This window comes from Cryptotermes secundus, unplaced genomic scaffold (assembly GCF_002891405.2).
Source record: "Cryptotermes secundus unplaced genomic scaffold, Csec_1.0 scaffold941, whole genome shotgun sequence".
Classification (NCBI taxonomy): domain Eukaryota; kingdom Metazoa; phylum Arthropoda; class Insecta; order Blattodea; family Kalotermitidae; genus Cryptotermes; species Cryptotermes secundus.
The window spans coordinates 974,936-991,605 of record NW_019739977.1 but is presented as its reverse complement, the minus strand read 5'-3'; the positions used below and the strand labels follow the sequence as shown (position 1 = coordinate 991,605).

Genomic DNA, 16,670 nt, shown 5'->3' with positions numbered 1-16,670 from the left:
TGCTGCGACGGCAGACGATAGCTACCGGTAAATAATATCCGAATTATAGCCCTTGGCCGCGGCCGGAGCATGAGACATTTCACTAAAATCCATTGTAAGTGAAACGGCGAAGAAACTAGAGTTAGGTAATCTAAAATTTTGTCCAGAAGTTGGAGGCAGCAGGTTCCTCCGAATTGTCGTTAATCACTCTCCAAAGTACACGGTGTTAGTGTCCTGAACACAATCTGAATCTGTCCTGACTGAACGGTCACGCTATTTTCCCCATTCGTTGTAGCCGGACGCTGGATAAGTACCATGGTACATGCCAAGACAACTTCCTACAACTTCAACGTAAGTTAAGGTAAAGGTAAATTTATCCCTGTTCTTAATTACGAGTAATTAAATATTAGGCTATGAAGGCATATGAGAGGCCGCGTCATAGCTCAAGCGGTTAGTCGCTGGCTTTCCACTACGGCGGCCCGGGTTCGATCCCGGGTTTGGTCAAGTGGGATTTGTGGTGGGCAAAGTGGCGCTGGGGCAGGTTTTCTACGAGTACTTCGGTTTCCCCTGCCAATCTTCATTCCACCAATTTGCTCCACAATCACCCTCACCTATCATCTGGGGCTGGTACAATAGGCCAGAAGTACAAGGGACTTAGTTCCACTCCATTACCAATAAAAAAAAGGCATATGAGGGAGTGGTGATATAGCTCCACTATTCTTGATCTCGACACTAGATGAAGGTGACAGGTCACCTACATTCACCGGCAGTTTTACTCCCAGTGAAAGAGGACGCCGTGGAGTAGAGAAATATTTCTTGCCTCTGCCGGTAACTGAACCTCGGCCGTCTCGCTCATAGCACGTCGGAATACCGACTGGGCTACCCCAGCTCAATTCAACATACTGTGTATGCACACCATTTCTTCCCATTGACACCAATAGCCTCTGAAATTGATAGAGCGTTTTCACATAACCGACGATTGGACCAACGTTTGATTTCTGACACACACATTCAGCACTGAAAGTGATGAAAGGGAAATTTCTTTGGCTCAAGCAGGTCTGTGCACTTATATTTAAATCCTCCAAAACCTGTTGAAAAGAAAGTGAACTGGGTATGGTAATTACATATTCCTTGTGGTTCTGCATTTCTGCTGACGTCATACCTCAACAGGGGCCAGCAATGGAAGATCTGCCTAGCAGCACTAAGATATGATGTTGTATCGGTAGATAATGAAACATTTCCATTAATAAAGCGAAGTTTTCTCTGTGCTTAATGAAGCACCACATCATAAAGACACGTGGAATATGGGCATAGCTGCACGCATTATGGACCTCCGTACTAGCTGAAGGTGAGTGGTCAGCTTCACGCTCCAGTCTCTTTAGTCCTGGTGGAGTGTCAACCCGTAGGATTATGTTTTGAACAAAGTCACGGGGTGTACAACAGATCTGAACAACGGTGGAGGAGAAGAAATCGCTTGCTTTGATGGGAATCGAGCCCCGATTGTCCAGTCCGTAGCTACGCAGAGTACTTTTAATTAATCCGGTTCAAAATTGAAAGGATTAATACTCCAAACGTATCCACAAACTGGAGAACAGGAAGTTACAAGTTCTGTTACGAACAGAGAAAATCCGGTTTGCAGGGATAACATTGGTATCAAGTAATCTCATACTAGATTACATCTCATATATACATGCGGTAATGGAAACTCCAGAAGTTAAATTTTGCAGTCTTTTGAGTCATATTAATCAGTTTTTAATTACATCTGTCTTGTGTTCTACTGATGGAAACCAAGTAACACGGCATTATCAACGCATCGCAGTGGCGGCGCGGTCTAGGGCTGAAAAGTCTTCGCCCGCTCGAACACTGGGATCGTGGGTTCGAATCCCACTCGATTCATGGGTGTACGCCTGCTTTCATTCTGTGTTTGTGTGTATGTAACTGCCTTGCAGCTGGCTGATCCCCCGTCCAAGGAATCCTACCGATTCTTTAAAATTAAAACACTAAAGTGAAACAAACGTTTAACGGATACCCTATGCTCAAAGTCTGAGGAACAAGGATAGATAGATACATAGATAGATAGATAGATAGATAGATAGATAGATAGATAGATAGATAGATAGATAGATAGATAGATAGATAGATAGATCGCATGACTGAACTTTGCGGCCGAATGAGTGGTAAGCTATTTCTGCTTCTTCGCGAGGTCCCAATTTCAAGCCCCGGCCCGGAACACGGCCCTCTTTCTCTCTCCCTCTCTCTCTGATTCAGGTTCTCGTGGCTTTCCTCAGTCCCTGCAGAAAAGTGGTGGAATGTTATCTCAAATGAGGCTGCACGTCCTTACATACTCTTTCCAGTTCGTTCCAGTTCATGTTTTACTAATCGTATTTTTCAGCACTGCATAATCTGAGCTGTTAACGTTGTTGTTAAACCGTTGTTTAACTGTTAACTGTTGTTAAACAGTAAACAAATAAATGCATCGACACCGTGAATGAAGCTTGAGACGATGATTCAGATGTTGACCTTGACTTATGTGTATCTTTTTTATTGCTAGTGGGGTCCCTTGCACTGCGGCCACTTCTGGCCTATTGTGCCGGCTCCAGATGATAGGTGAGGGTGATTGTGGAGCAATTGCTGGAATGAAGATTGGCGGGGGAAACCGAAGTACTCGGAGAAAACCTGCCCCAGCGCCACTTTGTCTATCACAAATCCCACTTGACCAGAGCCGGGATCGAACCCGGGCCGCCGCGGTGGGAAGCCAGTAACTAACCGCTTGAGCTATAGCGCGACCCTGAGTTATGTGTGTAAGGTATTTCGGCAAGTTACAGTGATTTTCATTGTTTTTACCCTATAAGACATTTTCCCGGGTTCTTCCGCTTTCTTTCGTGTTGAAATATGAAACAAAATCCGTCAGTCGCTAAATATATCTTACTTTACTCTGTTTCCTGCTTACCGAGCGGGTTGAAATGCCGGTAACGTTTTAGACCTGTAATCAGATGGTACTCGGTTCAAATCTCGGCCGGGATATTGGCTCTCCTGGCAGGATTTACATGGCTTTCTCAGTCCCTCCAAAAATACTGGGATAGTACTCCTATTAAGTCAGGACCGCTTCCTTCAAAGTCCTTTCCAGTTCACTCTTGCCGCCAGTGCCAACAAAAACAAATTCAGCTCAGAGATCTGTTCGCTATCTAGATAAGCATGCGAATTTGTCGTGATATTCCGTGGACACGAGCATAACGTAGCTGGGATCAATGAGAGTCCCTCTTTACAGAACCAACTGGACATCAAAGCACGCAACGTCTAGGGCGGCTGTGGTGGTGGTAGCCGTAATTCTTTGTGTTTCGCCTTTGTGTTCTGCTTGCAAATAGTGTTTAGCGAACAGAGTTTTCAGCTGGGGTTTCGCATTGCGTAAGTGTTAGGTACGAAGCCTCGAGAGGGTCGTTGTAGGATATTTGAGCCCAGCAGCGATTTGTTATTTATGTATTTGTTTATGACTTGTATGACAATGTTTGCAGTAGCTTAGATTATGTCATGTATAGCACTGAATGATAGGAAAAACGACTAATGAACTGGAAATGCCTAAATTTCGAAGTACCCAGGCATTTGCATGGAGGGACTGAAGAAATTCACGAGAACCTGCAGTCAGGACAGCCGGTCTCTGGCCCGAGGTTTGGAACTGCCACGTCCCTAGTACGAATTAGAGGTGCTAACCACTCGACAGCGGGGTTCGGTGGAAACAGGAACACTTCTAAATATTTTAAAGTTAAATAATAAGTTGCGGTGTACATATGTAGTGATTAACACATAAGTGATGAAATAAGTTTCTGAATAATTAGACCTACCTCTTCAAATCCATTTGTTTCATTAGAATGCATTCCATGACAAAATTCAACAGGCTTTCACCCAAGCAGTTCGTATTACAAAGCGTGCGTTTGGAGCATTCACCGAAGAGGCGTCTACGAAGCTCGTGTGGATCGGCTGTTACCTATATAAACCAGCAATTATGCTGTAGGATTTCAAGTACTCACAGCAGTGGTTATGAAGAAGAGCATTGTCATGTATGAGGGGTTAGCGTGACTAATAATTATGTGTTGTCGTTTTGATGAATGTGTTTACTGGCACTTCTTTAAAATTACAGTCGATTATAACATATAAAGCATTGAACTCCTTCCAAGTGCTGTATGACATATCTCTCACTACTCTCTCACTGTCTCGCACTGAAATCTCTTCCTCTCCGAATTCACCAACTGCTAGGCTTCCCGCATAGAAGAAACAGGTCGAACAGTTCATTGCTCTCTGTTATTGTAGTTGTTGTCGCGGGAATGCCTTTGTTAACATTCGTTGCTGCAGGGACAAGTGTTTACCTAGCCGTTGCCTAGGAAATGATTATATTCGCTTCTGCTATTATTCCGGTTTCTTAGGCAGTGTTTACTTATTAGTTTCCTAGAAAACACAGTATCTTCTGGGATATAACGCCGTATCTTCCATTGAAAATCAACAGACTTTTCGGAGGAATATATTACCTCCATATTCAGGGCCGGAACGTAAGCCGTTGCTCTTCTTGCCACATATTTCACGATCGTTTCTTGCTTGGCTTATTCTTCGACCCTGAAGATGGTGGCGTTATGTTCCTCCGAAACGTCGGTAGACTTTCAACAGACTGCACAACGTTATGTCCTGGAAGATGGTCCTGTTCACTAATTATGCTAATCACAATGTGTGTGTGACATAACTGAAAGAGCCGTTGTTTGGCTACTGCACAATAAACACGCGGCGGCGTCACTAAACAAGAAGCCGTTGTTATAGAATGGCCGGTAAACAACGGTTAGAAACGGGTGTTTTCTGCAGGGACAGTACTGAGGTTGTACAGAGGGACCCCAAATATGTGGTACATCTTTATTTCAAATTTGAAAATATATGTAGACAACCTCTATAACGCAATTTAATAGAGGTTATCTACGAACGTTTCCGAAGTTGAACCAAAGATATCCAAATAAATTATTTAAGAAGATATTTTGTGCGTTGAAATGTGTATATACTTTTTTTAGACCTCACAGTATATGGATAGCTCAGCTTCTATCTCAAATCGCAGAAGCCTCTAAGGGCTGTGATGCGAGACCTTCCTTTCGCAACTGCTACAGAACACATCTGAGATGGGTTGAAGGACATTGGCTCTGATGCTATTAGCGTCAAACTAATCTCAGCCTCCCGTCGATCACCTGCAGAAGGATCATTCACAGTAAAACTTCCCCTCTTCCTCATAACCTTACCTAGGATATCAAAGTGCCAGGAGATATTCAAACTGACAAGCCTTTCCATATTGCAATCAGGGCAGAAGCTTACAAAGCTCTCACGCGATGTTACAACTGCCAGAATTTTGGTTATACCTGGACGGTAAACCGCCAGTCGTGAAGTAACTACAACGTTGACTATGTTACTTCTGTCTTTATACTACCGTAAACTAGCGCTACAATTATGATTAAGTTCTGTGAGATATTTTGTTTTTCAGGGCTGATGAAATAGAGCCCCGAAGTTCGAAGCTGGCTGCCACAACGACGTCCTGGTAACCATGGCCATCGGCTGCGGACTAAAATGCTCGAAGGGCGTGCTCCTCACTTTCAACCTTCTGTTCTGGGTAAGTCATTAATATCTTGGGAAAATACCCCGACATCTGTAACACTGAACGTAATAAATAAGATAAAATTACATCAGAATTGCGAATCCTTTTTATGAAATTTATTAATATATTTTAAGCTTAGGCCTTTTAATGCATATTTTCATGATTTATTTTCGTCCTAATGTTAATAAGTCCTTTTTTCAGACCATTTTTGACGATGCTGTTTGAATTACATAGGTTATATCGTGTCAGTAACTTGAGATATGATGATGACCATGAATGGCTTATAGGTAACTGTCTGGAACGAGGCGGCAATGGTCCGTTTGGCGATAAAGCCACTGACTTTCCCTTGAGGGACTGAGAAGAACCATTAACAAGCTCAGTTAAGATAACTGCAGCTGAGCTAAGAGTCCAACAGCCTTTTTTGTTGTAACTAATTCTTCTCTCAAGATACATTATTCATTATATTATATAGTTTCAGTTACTGATCCATCGCTAAGTAAGCTCCAATTTTTTTTAATTCGCTTAGTGGGGGGTGGAGTCCAATTGGGTCCACTCAGCACGGCGGCCACTGATTGGCCTATTGTAGCCTGCTCCGGGTGATTATGATGATGGATAATTTGGTGGAATGAAGATTGGCAAGGGAAACCGAAGTACTCAGAGAAAACCCGCCTCAGCGCTACTTTGTCCACCACAAATCCCACTTGACCAGACCCCGGGATCGAAACCGGGCCGCTGAGTTGGGAAGCCAGCGACAAACCGCTTGAGCTATGGTGCGGCGTAAGTAAGCTCCAAGATGTGTCATGTATTGGTGTATCATCATCTGTTTAAGCTAAAAGGTTTCCACGGAAAAAAATTGTAGGAAAATTATTCTAAAACAACTTTATTTTCTGTTTTTCTTTTATCGAATATAGTTTTATAGAACATAGTTTTCGTACAAATTTAATTATTGCTGTGCATTAAAGATTATAGCATGGAGGTGGGTTAGGATACCTCCACCGTAGCCCTGCGAGTCGTAGATGACGACGTAAAGGGCACCCGGTGCCTGGGGGTATAACTGGGCCACCCGTCACTGGAGGACATAAATACAGGGACTCGATCCTCCAGGTTGGGGGTAGGGCACAAGGCTGACGACCTTGCTGTATAATAAAACTATTGTTCCGAAATCCAAAGAAGTAAACTGGATAGTCTATATCTTGCCAGGAATAGATAAATCTGGCAGATTCCTCTAAGGAAGGTAATAGTTTAAAGATTTGGCGATGATGACGATGATGATGATGATGATGATGATGATGATGACGACGACGACGACGACAATACACTAAAGACTGACACGTGTCATGTCTATGCTAAGCATTTTGGAGCTGACGGATGCCATAACGGCTGAGAACGGCAGGCGATGAAGGTTGCATATTAAGTAAAGGAAAACCGGAAGGTACCATCAGTTATTTTTCTGTTCTACGAGCAGTAACGCACTTTAAAAGCTTTTTATCCCTTACGCTTTGCGCTCCCGAGGGACAACACAAATATAACACTGAGACAGCAGCAAGAAGGGTCTCCTCATTCCTTTCCGCTGATTCTAATGACAGGAATTTACTAGGTTCGTCACTGAGTAAGTGTTTTCATTTAAACTCTGTATCAATTTTCTTGTTGTATATTTGCTTCGCTCTGCTCTGATATGTGTAAAGGGATTCCTCTCCTGTTGTTAAAACAGCTGGAGCATAAAGCTAACAACTCTCTTTACCCAGTTCTGAGATTAAGAGCGGATCAAATTAAATTCTATTTCCTCTCACGTCTTTATGAAATGTACAACATGATTCTGACCGGTAAAGTATGTAGGACTGAGAAGTGTTCCTAACTGCTTCTGAAGTACTCGTACAATGAAAATTACAAAACATAGCACTATAAGTTTTTACTCCTGTTATACAGCTCTACTCTGGCAGCGGTGATGATTACAGTGCTGATGTTACGAGGGCGTTTGCGTCCCCAGTATCAGTCAGTAGTTATGCAAAAATGAACTGTTATCCGAACAGTACAATTTAATATTAATAAATGTATAATTTTTATTTGCTCCTTTCTCGTCCATCACACTAACAATATTGTGACATGTTGACCCCTACCTCCCCAGCTGCACGTAGCGGTAACGTAGCGCTCGCGTAATAGGCGAGTAATCACCCCGCATCCTGGTAGCTATGCAACGCACAACGCGCGGTGACGTCACGAGCGGAGCCGAAGTGAGCCGAGCGGAGCCGACGTTAGCCGAGTCCCCGCAACCTTGAAGCTATCCAAAGTGAGCCAACAGCGGTGACGTCACCGAGGGATATCGCGGTTGCTAGGCAGCAGTCAACAACTCCGGACAGCGTGGCTAGCAACACGGCACCAGACGACAATTGTCCGACCGAGGCTACATAAGGAGCAGCGAAGGCTATTCACAGCCAGTCCTGGAGCTACCTACGAGTCAGTCCTCGAGCTACCTCCGAGTTAGTTCCGAGTTATCCAGCAGTCAGTTGTATTCTGGAATTTGGAGTGTACTAATTGTGATTCTGCAGATAGCAGTAATCGTAAATCTGTAATTTGGGTGATTGCAAGAGCGGATGTGAAATAAAATTCGCTACATCAAATACCTCGTGAAGTTATTTGTCGCGTTATACGCCCGATACGCGACAATATTATAAAAAGTTAAACAGTTCCGTTCAGTGTGACTGGCGAAGATTTTTCTCATTTCAATTCTTCATGCTCTTACATATTTCGGTCTTTAAAGAGCATCATCAGAGGGACATCGATACAGTAATAGTAGCTTCCAACCGTATTGGTGTCCCTCTGATGATGGTCAGATGTATGGGCATGAAGAATTGAAACAAGAAAAATCTTCACCAGTCACACTGAACGGAGCTGTTTAACTTTTTATAATGTGTCGCTGATGTGATATCATTGTTAGGAATATTCACGCCCCAACAGAAGATAAAATGGATGACATAAAGGATAGATTCTATGAAGAACTAGAACATGTATTTGATAAATTCCCGAAGTACCCTATGAACATTTTGTTAGGAGATTTCAATGCCAAAGTAGGGAAGGAAGACATTTTCAAACCAAAGATTGGGAACGACAGTTTGCATAAAATTAGTAGTGATAATGGAGTTAGAGTAGTAAACTTTGCCACATCCAAAAATCTCTAGGTTTAGTCCATATATAGATAAAATTATTGGGGACCATCAGTCTGGGTTTCGACGTAACAGATCAGCTACAGATCAGATCTTTTGCATTCGTCAGATATTGGAGAAAAAATGAGAGTACAGTGAGACAGTACATCAGCTATTCATAGACTTGAAGAAAGCCTATGATTCAGTTAAGAGGGAAGTATTGTACAATATTCTGAGTTTGGGATACCCATGAAACTAATTAGGTTGATTAAAATGTGTTTAAACGAAACATATAGTAAAGTCTATGTAGGTAAACATTTGTCTGATAAATTTCCTATCAAGAATGGTCTAAAACAAGGAGATGCTTTATGGCCGCTCCTTTTCAACTTTTCTTTAGAATATGCCATTAGGAAGGTCCAGGGAAACCTGGTGGGATTGAAATTAAACGGGACACATCAGCTGTTAGCCTATGCCGATGATGTGAATCTACTGGGTGATAATGTAGATACCATAAAGAGAAACACACACAAACTTTAATTGACGCAAGTAAAGAGGTTGGTCTAGAAGTAAACACAGAGAAAACAAAGTATATGTTACTGTCTCGTCACCAAAATGCAGAGCAAAATCATGACATAAAGATAGGAAACAGATGTTTTGAAAATGATGCACAGTTCAGATATTTGGGGACAACGATAACAGATAGAAACCTGATTCAGGAGGAAATTAAGAGGCGATTGAACTCGGGTAATGCTTGCTACCATTCAGTCCAGAACCTTTTGTCTAATCGTCTGTTGCCCAAAAGCATAACAATTTGAATATACAAAACTATAATTATGCCTGTGGTTCTGTATGGGTGTGAAACTTGGTCTCTGAAATTAAGGGAGGAACATGGACTGAGGGTGTTTAAGAACAGGGTGTTGAGGAGAATATTTGGACCGAAGAGAGATGAAGGGACAGAAGGTTGGAGAAAACTGCACAGTGAGGAGCTTCATAACTTGTACTCTTCTCCAAGTATAATTAGAATGATCAAGTCAAGGAGGATGAGGTGTGCAGGTCATGTAGCACGAATGGGGGAGACTAGGAATGCGTATAGGACATTTGTGGGAAAGACAGAAGGAAAGAGATCTAGTGACTTGCGACTAGAACTCTCTCTAGAACTTATATCCTCTTTCACTTACTAGTCATGTGAATGTTCGAAGATTTATTTGTCTACCCCAAATGAAACAAGTTCACACCTGTTGCCTTTTCCTGAATCTCTTAATTCACATATTTTAACTGGCCTGCGTATGGCAGGTGATTATTAGCGAATGGACGGCATTTAAGTATTATGTTTCTGAGAGTGTCTTGTTTACCAGTGTCTTCTGCTACGCAGCTCTCCGGCGGTGTATTCCTCGTCGTGGGCATCTGGATAATCCTGGATCCGACAAAAACACATCTGTTTCATCTCACTTACACTGAAGACGTGGCTGCCGATCTCTTGCAGTACTTGGGCTACTGCTTGGTGGCCATAGGCTGTGTGATATTTCTTGTCGGCTTCTGCGGCTGTTGTGGCTCTCTGTATGAACGCCGGTCTGTGCTCATAACGGTGAGTTCTACCGGGATGAAGACACCTGAGTGAGTTCACTCGCGCTAATATAAGCGACTAGTATGCATTTTCTGGACGATCTTGCCCACTTAACAAGGTTAGCCAACAAAAAACGGCAAGAGTTAAAGTAACAAAACTACAGTTATGCCTGTTGTTTGTGTGTGCTGAAACTCGGTCTCTCCTTTTAAATGACCGTCATACATTGCGGATATATGAGACCAGGGGAGGCTGTAAAGAAATTGCCAACTGGAAAGCTTCATAATTTGTACTCTCTAATGAATATTACTGTTATGAAATTAAGAAATATGAGATGGTCGAACTACGTAGCAAACATGGTATCAGAAATTTATCCAAATTGTTGACTGGGAAACCTGAAGAAGAAAGACAACTTCGAAGATGTAAATGTAGGTTAGAGAGATAATATTAAAATGGATCTTAATGAATAAGATGAGAAAGTATGGACTGAATCCTCATGGCTCAAGTTAGGACCATTGACATACTGTTATGTACATGGTAATGAGCCTTCGGATGCCACAAGAGACTGGCAGACAGTTTTCTTGAGCAGATGAGTGCTGGGTCACCTGCTCCGTGGAGTTAGCTAGCTCGTTAGTTGTTTGTTCGTTTGCTGGTGAGCTGCTTAGTTAGTTACTTATTTATTATTTAGGTAGTTAGTTGGTTGGTTGGTTGGTTGGCTGACGGAAGATTACGTTGAGGTCTTCCCTTCCTCAGTCTTCACTGTTTAACAGATCGTTCAGAAAAATATAAAACAAATTATGAAGCTGTTCTAATGGCAGGAATGTGGATATGATAATTTGGTATTTCCGGGAGTGAAATATAATATACCTATCGTTTAATTTAAGTTTTTTTTTTAATTATGTTATTGAATTCTGAAATTATTTTCTTGAAGTCACAGAAGTGAAATTGGCTTCAAAATTTGTCGACCTTAATTGCTGCAATTAATTCACTGCTCTTTTCCAAGCGAGGTGGGAGCATAATTAAATCCTGCCTCGGGGTTCAGTACCCATAGTTACGTCATTGCTACTTCAGTATAAATTTTCGTTCGTGTTGCTGTATACGAGATGCATCTAGTCAATATACTAAAATAGTACAATAATAGTACAGCTGTACAATATGTCGTTGTTTTATCCTATTCTTCAATAGTTTTAGTCTTCTTTAAATGAAGAATATTAAAACCAGACTTAATTTTATTTTAGATGAATGGCACTTTAAACATAATCCATTTTATTTATATTTACAGATTATATATACATATAAAGTGATTCGTATAATCAGAATTGTGACGTTAAGCAGCTTGAGCGACAGGTTAATTAGAAATAAGTAATTACAGTTTATATACCGGATGACTCAAAATATTTTTTAAACTCTAAAAATACACGGCTCTTCAGATTAGAATGAAACCCATATAAACGTCATAGAAAATATTTGAATACATGTATGAGCATGTCCATTCAGTTCTGATGATCGGTTACACGGAAACATGTTTTCGGTTTTGGACATCATTCATCATCACAATATCCGCACTTTGTAAGTGTTCACACAGTTGAATTTATAAAATCCATGGCATGGTCACTGAATTCCACACATTCAGTTCCCTTACATTGTTTTTAACGAACGTATACATTTAGTGTACAACGACGAAAAGAACAGTTTAGGTTCCTGCAGTTAAAGCAAGAAATAATTGAAAACGTGTGGCCCAATTTACAAAAATATATCAAATTTCTAATCTACCTAGCGAAATTATTAGCCCAAGTCACAGGCGAAGAAAGTGGAAGCTTATACCAATTCCTATAACAAATGTGATTGGATTGTAAAATATACGTAACATTCAAAATGGAAAAGTTTTTCTCTGTACCGAATCAAGCGAACTGAATACAGTTTGTATACAAGAACTTATTGAACTGTTATAGCCTAGTCAGTATAGCGACGGGTTGGATTGCGGCCTTCGATTCGCGACTGGAGCGAGATATTGTTCTCTTCTCCGCAACGTCCGGACTGATTCTCGGGCCAACCCAGCCTCCTGTTCAGTCGGTACCGGGGAATCTTTCCCCCGGGCTTAGTGGCTGAAGCGTGAAACTGACTCCTCACCTCCACCTAGAGCTCAGATCAATAATGGTCGTGCTATACCTCCACTCCCACATTTGTCTTCATTGCGTGGTACTTAAGTAATTAAGCACAGGGATAACCTTGCCTTTTACAAATACTTATATTCCACACAGCTTATGTTACTTAATTTTGCGACCTGGGGGTCTGGAAAACGGAGAATTTATCTTCTCTAACTTGTATCAAGAAAATAAATTTCCCTGTGATTATTAGCATTTCGTGTGTTATATGAGGTTTGAGGTTCTTACAGCGACAAGGATTTAAGCTGCTATCTTCTGGATGTTGATATCGTGTAATCCTGTATGTTTCGGAGGAATTGGCTGCTTCAGTCCCTAGGGTGGGATTCCTGTTATAATTCCGCCCTGACGATGCCGACAATAGGTTCCTCCACAGCGGAAGTAACAATCTACCGTGTCAGAACCCAGAATACCACAGCCTAAGCTTCCATGTATTTGTTATGTAGTGGGAGCCGAGATAACTCAGTATGCAAACCAAATTGATACGGACTGAATGACAAGAGAGGTCGGAGTTCGAGCCCCGGGAATGTCAAGATTTTTTTTGCTCCAGGTCGTTCAGACCGACTCTAAAACCCACCCAGCATCTTATCAAGTGGGTACTGGGGACTCTTTTCGCGGGGGTAAAACGGCCGGGGTGTGAAGTTGACCATTCAGCTCGAACTAATGCCAAGGTCAAGAAAACATAGATTTATATTTCGACTCCCCCATACGTCTTCATGGCATTGTGCTTAATTAGTTAAGAACAAGGACAATTTTTATTGGTTGTGTAGTACAGGGTGGGGCGCAGAAACTTCCTTTTTGTGAAGACGCATTGTGAAGAGAGGGGAGGTCGCAGAATAGTGGGGATAGGCTCGGCGAACGCAGCAGTCGCGGAAGTTTCTGTCTAATACCCCTCAGTAGGAAACATGAGGTGAACGAGTGAGCAGCGTGCGTTTGCTGTCGAAGTCTCTTTTTCGAACAACCATTCCTACGTGGCGGTGCTATGGGTCCTATCATGTTTAACAATGTTAGCTTAACATCCAATACTGGTATCGTTCAAAATTTATTAAAATGGGAATAGCTGACGACAGAAACACTACTGTTACCAGAACCTCTCACTTGCAGAATCATTATTACCTCCAGTCAGCACATGCGGAGCCCTATCGGTGCCCAGTTACTTTAATCACATGCAGCATTACTATGATTTTACTGTATAGATTAACAAGGAAGTGTATTCTGTTCCAGTACTTTGTATTCTTATTTCTGTTGCTGTGTGCCGAGTTATCGGTTGCCGTCGCAACTCTGATCTACCGAGAAGACTTCCTCACGGGTCTGGAGAACCGGCTCTTGAACCGGTTCAGAAATCTCTACGGCAGAGACTCCAGTGTCTTCACTCAGGCCATAGACCAAGCACAGTATACAGTAAGTGGTTCATACCACCATGGTCCTAATTACGTTTCCTCGCAATTTTGGTTACTCTATATCTTACACAAGTATCTGCACGTTTATTTTCGAATTTGAAGTCGTTCCTTATATACTGAAATTGTCGAGCGGGGGGCAACCCAACTTAATAGGCATTTAACGGTAAATTGAGACAACGCCTTAAAATAGGCCAGGACCATTTACTTCTATAATTCTGGCAGTCCGCAGTCATTCTCCCATTCCAGGCTATACAATCCAAACCGTTATAAATAACATATTAAATAAATTCATAAACCCTGCTTACATATTTGTGGAGGTTTGACGCGAGATTTCTTCAGTTGTGTTAATTGTTTCTATTATTAAATCGTGCGTACGTAGTTTAACTAGGTATTAGATTTAAGTTAATCCTTATGTGTGTTTCTTTGTGCCCAAATCCTGTTCCAAGAACACTGGTGTGTCTCCTATAAGCCTTAGAAATGAAGAGTGCGCCTTGATATCCTGTATCGTGCAAGAAACATCACAGTATGAGCGTGGAGTCAGACCCAGAAAAAATTGAGGGAGACGGTTCATAAAATTCGTCATAATAAAAAATTTACCTTATTTATAATACTTTTTCGTAAATCCACCTTTGTTGGAAACTTCTTTCAAATTTTGAAAGATAGTAATTTCGCATTCTTTAATATTTGGGAACGTTTGAACTAAACCTGGGGTACTTAGATGGAAGATTGGTACGCAGTATGAAACAGTATGTTGGATGACATTCTTTTGTTTTGTCTGAATTAGGAGTTAAATATAGATTAATGTATATTCGTTCATGATGTGTATTTGTACCAACCGTTTTACAGTGAACACAATTTCACTTTTCTCCTCACTACATGTTTCGGCACTAATGTGCCATCTTCAGGTGTGGTTTTATTTACGTCAAACCATTGCACCGGTGCAACAGGACGCTAAAATATAACATTACGTATATTCATATGCAGTCGGGTTATTTCCCGGTTATTGCTTTTATTCTTTACTTCGCTTTTATTGTTAATACTTAATGCAGCCGGAGAATAATAGCACCCTCCCAACTATCCATAGTTCAAGTCTAGAAGAGAGCAAAATTTGCCATTCGCTGTCTCTACAATTAGCTCTTCTGCCATGTGCACTCTTACGCTGCGCCCCGTGCCGTAAAGGCAACTTCTCTGGCATATGCGTTAGGCTGGTAGTCTAACATTAATACGCCGATCTTTATAAGTTACAGAATGAATGTTAAGTACTCGTAGTGGAGTAACAATTTCAGGACAACTGGGAAGATATTGCACGTCACAGCTACTCACTCACTGTTAACGTCATGTGATGTCGGTAAATACACGTACCGCAGTAAAGTCACAAAAACAAAAACCCTCAGCACATAAATGGAGCCTAGATAAAAAAAAAACAAAGCATTGAAGAGGTTAAGGCGAACAGAGCAGGAACCTAATTATTATAAGAGCAGTAATTACAGAAGTAATGGCGTGAGAGAAGTAAATATAATCACACTTTCAATAAACGGCTTTGTATTTTAAGCACTACTAATATCAGTGCTTTTTGAATTGAATTGAATTGAATTGAATTTATTTGCATTTCATAGATCCTAAGTAGGTTAATACCTCTGGATATAGAACAAGGTTGACTGTCGCATTGATTATAATACCTAAATGTGCAGTCGACTCTCCTACAGATAGCACCTGCTTTTGTAAGTAATTTCACCTCTTTATGTAGCTTAATTTGTCTTAATTTTCTTGTAATTTCCAAACCAGGCAATTCCATTCCCTTTTGCATTGAACGATGGACTTCATGTTGTTAACCTGTAATTTTAAGGTCCTGTGCTACATGGGTTTGCCCATAAGAAATGTAATTAGAGGATAATAAAACAAATAATTTGGAATTTATTTTGCACGCACGCACGCAGCACGCAGCAGTGTAGTTGATTGAGGGACTATGCTACAAAGCAGAAGGTCGCGGGTTCGATTCCCGATAAGGTCATAGGATTTGTCAGTTTACCTAATCTTTACAGCCGTACTATGGCCCTGGGGTCGACTCAACCTCTAACAGAAATGAGTACCAGGAATCTTCCTTAAGGTAAAGGGCGGCCAGTGTGTAAGGCTGACAACTTCACCGCCATTTGTGAGCTGATTGTCTAGAAAATGTGTGAGTCTCGACGTCTCACAAGCCAATGCTCCTCCACGGTTTGTTACAGGAATAACTTCACTTTTTCTTTGGTGCTTCTAATTTTATGATTTCTTACAGTTCAATTGCTGTGGTATCCTCTCAGATGCTGATTACGTCAACACAAAATGGAGAAATGAAAGTGTGGGAATTTCTAATCGTTCCAGAATCAATGTGCCTCTTACATGCTGCACACTAGCAAACCCTGATGTGAGTGCAAATTATGTTTATGTAAATGTATTATGCAAACTTAGTTTGTTCTATTTATGGTATATGTGTGTCAGCATCTTGCGTTTTAACATTCATATTTTATTCTGTTTTCAAACAGCATGATAATTCTCTGATGAGCATTCAGATCTAATAAGCTGACTGATTTTTAATATTAACATTCATGTTTACTATGATGAGTAATGTAAATTAGCTCACTAAATAGATTCTTAATTACATATATTTCCATGAGTGTTGAGCCATTTAATTTTAATTATTCTAGAAACAGTATTTGCTTTAATGTTATTATATATGTAACTGCTCTCAGTTCTGTAAGAATTATCTCCACTTCTAAATTTCTGATCTCAGTTTGTGGATCCAAGTTCAGTTCATGATCATGTTCTTCAGGA

The 16,670-nt window shown here is 41.1% G+C and overlaps 1 protein-coding gene across 2 annotated transcripts in view; it reads left to right on the top strand.

Annotated features, from left to right (window-relative positions):
• The window catches only part of LOC111872253 (tetraspanin-18), a 64,993-nt gene that overhangs the window by 36,789 nt on the left and 11,534 nt on the right, over positions 1-16,670 (top strand). For both annotated transcript variants that reach the window (XM_023865962.2, XM_023865963.2), the window contains exons 3-6: positions 5,486-5,611; positions 10,109-10,321; positions 13,684-13,860; positions 16,135-16,263. In XM_023865962.2, the coding sequence (XP_023721730.1) occupies positions 5,546-5,611; positions 10,109-10,321; positions 13,684-13,860; positions 16,135-16,263 (585 nt within the window). In that variant the 5' untranslated portion in view covers positions 5,486-5,545. The remainder of the gene's footprint in view (positions 1-5,485; positions 5,612-10,108; positions 10,322-13,683; positions 13,861-16,134; positions 16,264-16,670) is intronic.